At 58.9% G+C, this 4,810-nt stretch overlaps 1 protein-coding gene across 1 annotated transcript in view; it reads left to right on the top strand.

Annotated features, from left to right (window-relative positions):
* LOC113406937 (protein MTSS 2) overlaps window positions 1–4,810 on the top strand; it is an 84,728-nt gene that overhangs the window by 71,290 nt on the left and 8,628 nt on the right. Inside the window, exons 12-14 of the mRNA XM_026653850.2 lie at window positions 223–297; window positions 2,680–2,856; window positions 3,200–3,365. Of these exons, the coding sequence (XP_026509635.1) occupies window positions 223–297; window positions 2,680–2,856; window positions 3,200–3,365 (418 nt within the window). The remainder of the gene's footprint in view (window positions 1–222; window positions 298–2,679; window positions 2,857–3,199; window positions 3,366–4,810) is intronic.

Genomic DNA, 4,810 nt, shown 5'->3' with positions numbered 1-4,810 from the left:
CGTGCGCGTGCCTGTAGGCTGTCTGTCTGTACGTAACACTCGCCAGGGCACGCAAGCTGTGTCTGCGCTGCTGGCTGCGGGGCTGGTCCAGACGCTCCCGGGCTTGGGGGTGGCGTTTTTCTCCTCTCCTGCTGCATGCCTTTGGCTTTGTAACCAGGTTTATTGTCTTCCTTCTCTGTGTGTTTGTTTGACGCTCCCGCTGACGGACTCTGGGCATGGCAGAAGTCCTCCAGCTCCGCATCCTCCGAGGCCTCGGAAACCTGCCAGTCAGTTAGTGAATGCAGCTCCCCCACCTCGGTTAGTTCTAGCTCTACCGCAGGGGCGTGCTCAGGCGGTGAAAAGGTGAAGCCTTCATCAGCAACGTCCCCCTCTCTCTGTCCCTCTGCCTCGCTCTGTCTCTCACTTCACGGGGGTTACGTTTCCCAGGCAGACCCCCAGGGGCAGCACAATGCCTGGCACCTGTGGGGCTCTTGGGAGACGCACCCCTCCCATCCCATTAATCTCCCCCTCCATCTCCACTCCTGGGCTGCCCTGGCTCTCGGCTGGCTTTGTGCTTTGTCTCGGGCTCTGAAGCCCTGGTGTGCGTCTGGCTTCCCTTCCCCCCGGCTGGGGGGGACATGGCACGGAGGGGAGCGCAGGGTTTCCTCACCACCGGTTTCTTGCTGTGTTTCAGCTGAAACCTATGAATGTAGCTCATGTGGCCAGGACTGAAGGAAGCTCCCGAAGAAGCCTGAGCCTGGTGTGTATTTCCCAGCGTGTCCGTGGGCAGGGCCCTGTCGGAGGTCTGGAGATGGGAGACGTTGGGGTCACGTCTCTCCTCCCTGCAGGGGGCTAGGGCAGGGCCCTCCCCTGCGGCAGACTCTCCGGTGCTTTGCGTCTGGAGGGCTGGCTCTTCACCCCTGGGCTGGAACTGGGCCGGGCTATGCTGCCCGCACTGACCCAGCCGGGGCGAGGCTGGCGGCCAGGGGTGGAGCAGCGGGACATGTACTTGCCGTATGTGAGTGTCAGGGCAGCCTGGCACCACGTGGCCTGCAGGTGCTGGGTGCCAGGCTGGGTGCAGCCGTATTTCCGATGCTGCTGGGGGGCTGCGGGGCTCCTGCGCTGGTGGGGCCGGGAAGCAGCAGTGACGAAGGAGCAGAGACACCTTAGGTGTTGATTATTGTCTGTCTCTCCCGCTCCCTGAGCTACCCCAGCACTCCCCGAGCAGCCTGGAGCTCCAGGCCAGCAAACCCGCTGCTTGGCCCACTGGCCTGGGGGCTTCACCCTCTGTGCTCCTTGGCTGGGCTTCCCGTATGCCAGGGAGCGGGGCTGCATTCCCCTCGCCTGCCCCTTGGGTCGCCTCTCAGCCCTTACCCTGGGGTCCCCAGCCCAGGCCCTGTCACTGGGGGGTCAGGCCGTCCTCTGCACGTCTTCTCCGGCTCCTGCGGGGCTGGGGGTGCAGGCTCCACCCAGAGCTCCAGGACATGTTGGCCTTCCAGGAGCAACGGCAGTGAGTCTTGGAGCCTGGCTCTGCCAACCGGGGCTCGCGCTACGGCCGACGCTGCAAATAGCTGTACAGACCTTTGGGCCGGGGCTCGCCAACCAGCCCTTCCCCAGGCTCCAGCCCGGCCAGACACCCACGCGGCTAGTTTCAGCACTGGGGCCTGAGCCCGAGTTTGTAGTCCGGGCTCTGAGACTTGCTGCAGTGGGGGGACGAGGGGGGGGTTCCCTCCTTCCAGCCACCCCCTCTCTCAGCCCCTTCACCTTTCTCTAGCCACCACATGCCTCCTTTCTTCCCACCCCAGCTGAGCTTGGCCTTGGCAGGCCGTTCCATAGGCCAACCTCAGAGGGAAGCTGAGACGTGGGGGGGCACCTGGGACTGCCCCGAAATGGGCCCAGCCCTGGCCCAAGTGCGATCCCGAGACGAGCGAGGTCAGGGGGAGCAAGTCATGTCACTGACTGCCGGGAGGCTGGAGCAGAGGCTCTGTGGTGCCAAGGAAGGGGGCACATAGAATGGGGCTCGCACAAGGGGCTGAGCCGGCATGTGGGGACATGGGGTGAGGACTGCAAAGATGGATAGAAATGTGGCCAGGAGGGAGATAGATGGGGGTGAGTGGGAAAGGCCAGGGAGGGGGATGGGTGGGGATTTGCAGGGAGGAAAATGGAAGGGGGTGGGCAGGGAGGGCAATGGGCAAGGATGGGTGGGGAAGGGGGATGGGCAGGAAGGGGGATGGAAGGAATGGGTGGGGTTGGTATCTTGCCCAGATGATGGTGTGATTGTGGCTGGAGGTTATTACTAGGCATTGGGCTGAATGGTCCAGACTAGATCCCCCTCGGGACTCCATGTACACACATGCGCGCACACACACACACATGCACGGCCTTTGTACTCTACATGTGGCCGTGGAGAGGCTTTGGTACACAAGGGAGCGAGACCTTGGCAGAGCAGCCCGTCCATCCAGGGTGGCGGCAGGACGGTTCACACAGCCGCTGCCTCTGCTAATTTGGTTTCCCTCGTTTTGCAGTGCTCACTCCAAAGCAGCCAGCCAGTCATTTCTCAGTTACCACCAGGACCCCTCCCTCCCCCCTGCCCCCTGCACTCTCCTCTCTTTCTTTCCATGCTCACTAATCTTTTGCTACATTCTTGTCCCCCTGTGACCCCAGCCCCCTGCCTTACCAGACCTGCCTTGCCTTTTGCAGGATTGGTCCAAGGCCAGTCCTTACGACCAGCCGGTGGTCACCACCCTGCAGCGGAGGAAGGACCGCGTGGAGCATCTGCGGGAGGCCGAGTTGGGCTCCGCCAGCATGGGGTATCCGGGAATTAACCTGGAAGACGTGCCCAGGCCCAGGATGTCCCCAGCTACCATCGCTGCCAAGGTACAGCTGTTAAGGAGTGAGGGGAGGGCAACATGGGACCATGGAGACTGTTTGCTGCACTGAGTGCCGGGTTCGAGCCCTGCTCTTGTGCAGTTCACTTTGCAGTTCGCTGGGAGTGCCTGGATGGCCAGACCCTGCCCTGGGGCTTGTTTGCTGCCCCTCGCTGGGGCCGGCAGGCCGTGTGCACAGACCCGCTGGCTGGGAATCGGCCCTGCCCGACTTGCAGTATTCATGTCAGTTGCTCCTGACTCCCAGTCATGCCCAGAGACCAGGGTGAGAGGAGCAAACTTCTCTGACTGGGAGCTAAGGCAGATTGTGACGGGTCTCACTGGTTCTCCAACAGCATGGCGAGGAGGTGTCCCCCGCTGCCAGCGACCTGGCCATGGTGCTCACCCGTGGCCTGAGCCTCGAACACCAGAAGAGCAGCCGGGATTCCCTGCAGTACTCCAGTGGCTACAGCACACAGACCACCACACCGTCCTGCTCAGAAGACACTATCCCGTCTCAAGGTAGCCCTCCGTGCAGCCGGGCTGGCAAGGGGGCTGGGCTTTCCAGGCCTTGGAGCCAAGTGCTCAGCCAGGGCTGATGCCCAGGACTCACTGAGATCCACTGCTCGCGTGGCCAGGCCACTGCTGCAGGGATCTCAGGATGGAGCCACTGGGTTCCTTCTGCCAAAGGGATCAAACCGGGGAGAATAAATCAGAAGCTGCTGTGGATGGGGCCAAGCTGGGGGCTGGGAGGGAGTCGGGAGCTCCCATCATGCCGCAGGGCGTTCTCTACATCCAGTTTGCAAACAGTATCTAGAGTCATAGAACTGTGGGGCTGGAGGGGACCTCGAGAGTGCACCCCCCTGTGCGGAGACCAGCCCGCACAGGGGTTTGTCCTACCTGCTCTTAAAACCTCCAGAAGTGGGGTTTCCTTGGTGACCTTGGTACTGAACACGTAAAAAACCGTTCCTTGTCACAAGCTGGAGCAGACCATGTCTTCGGCTTTTTCAACATTCGTTGCAAAATGTGGTTTTCCGTTTGCCCACCAGCTTGTGTTTGCATGGTGGTTTGTGGAGTGGTGGGTGGGCTTTGGTCACATTTGCAGCCATGACTGTGGGGTGGGGTGTTGTGGCTGTGTTGTAAGTGGTGTGTGTGTGTTTTGTATGATTTTTGTGTTATGCTTTGTTTGCTTATTTCTGTGTTGTGTTATGTTTGTGTTGCGTGTAATGTGGTTGTTGGTGTGTGATGTGATGTTTTGATTGTGTGGTGTGTAGTCTGGTTGTTATGTTTGTATTGTGTTTTTTTTATAGTAAGTTGTGGTTGTATTATGTGTAATGATGTGTATTTTGGATCATGCTGATTACAGGTGCTGGCAATTTGGCTCTGTGGTGTCGTTGAGTTGCTGGTGGTCATTGTGTGTGGAATGGGTTTGTTGCTGGTGGTTCTGTGTATGTAATGCGGTTGTTGTCTTGCTGGTTCATGTTTTGTGGTTGTGTTGTGCATGCTGTGGCTGGTGGTTTTGTAGCTGGAGGTTGTGGTTTGTGTGTCACGCTGATGTTGGTGATTGTGGTGCATGTATTGTGGCTCTGGTTGTGTTGCTGCTGGTGTTGTGGTTGTGGCATGTGTGTGGCATGCTGATGCTATGTATTGATTGTGTTGCACACGTGGTTGTGTTGCTGCTGGTGGTGTGGTTGTGGTGTGTGTGCGCCATGCTTATATGATGTGGTGTCGGTTGAGTTGCTAGTGGTCGTGTTGCACATGTTGTGGCTGTGGTTGTGTTACTGCTGGCGGTTTTGTGATATGTTTGTGCCATGCTAATGCTAGATTGTGTTGATTGTGTTGCATGGGTTAGTTTTTTGGTGGTTGTGCCTGTGTTGTGCTGACACTGCATATTGTTGGTGATTGTGTTGCATGTGTTGGGTGTGGTGGTGGTGTCGAGCTGACACTGCGTGTTGTTGGTGATTGTG

This window comes from Terrapene carolina, unplaced genomic scaffold (genome assembly GCF_002925995.2).
Source record: "Terrapene carolina triunguis isolate 2854851 unplaced genomic scaffold, T_m_triunguis-2.0 Scaffold166, whole genome shotgun sequence".
NCBI classification, from domain to species: Eukaryota; Metazoa; Chordata; order Testudines; family Emydidae; genus Terrapene; species Terrapene triunguis.
The sequence above is the reverse complement of the archived record's forward strand: the minus strand, read 5'-3'. Positions and strand labels throughout refer to the sequence as shown.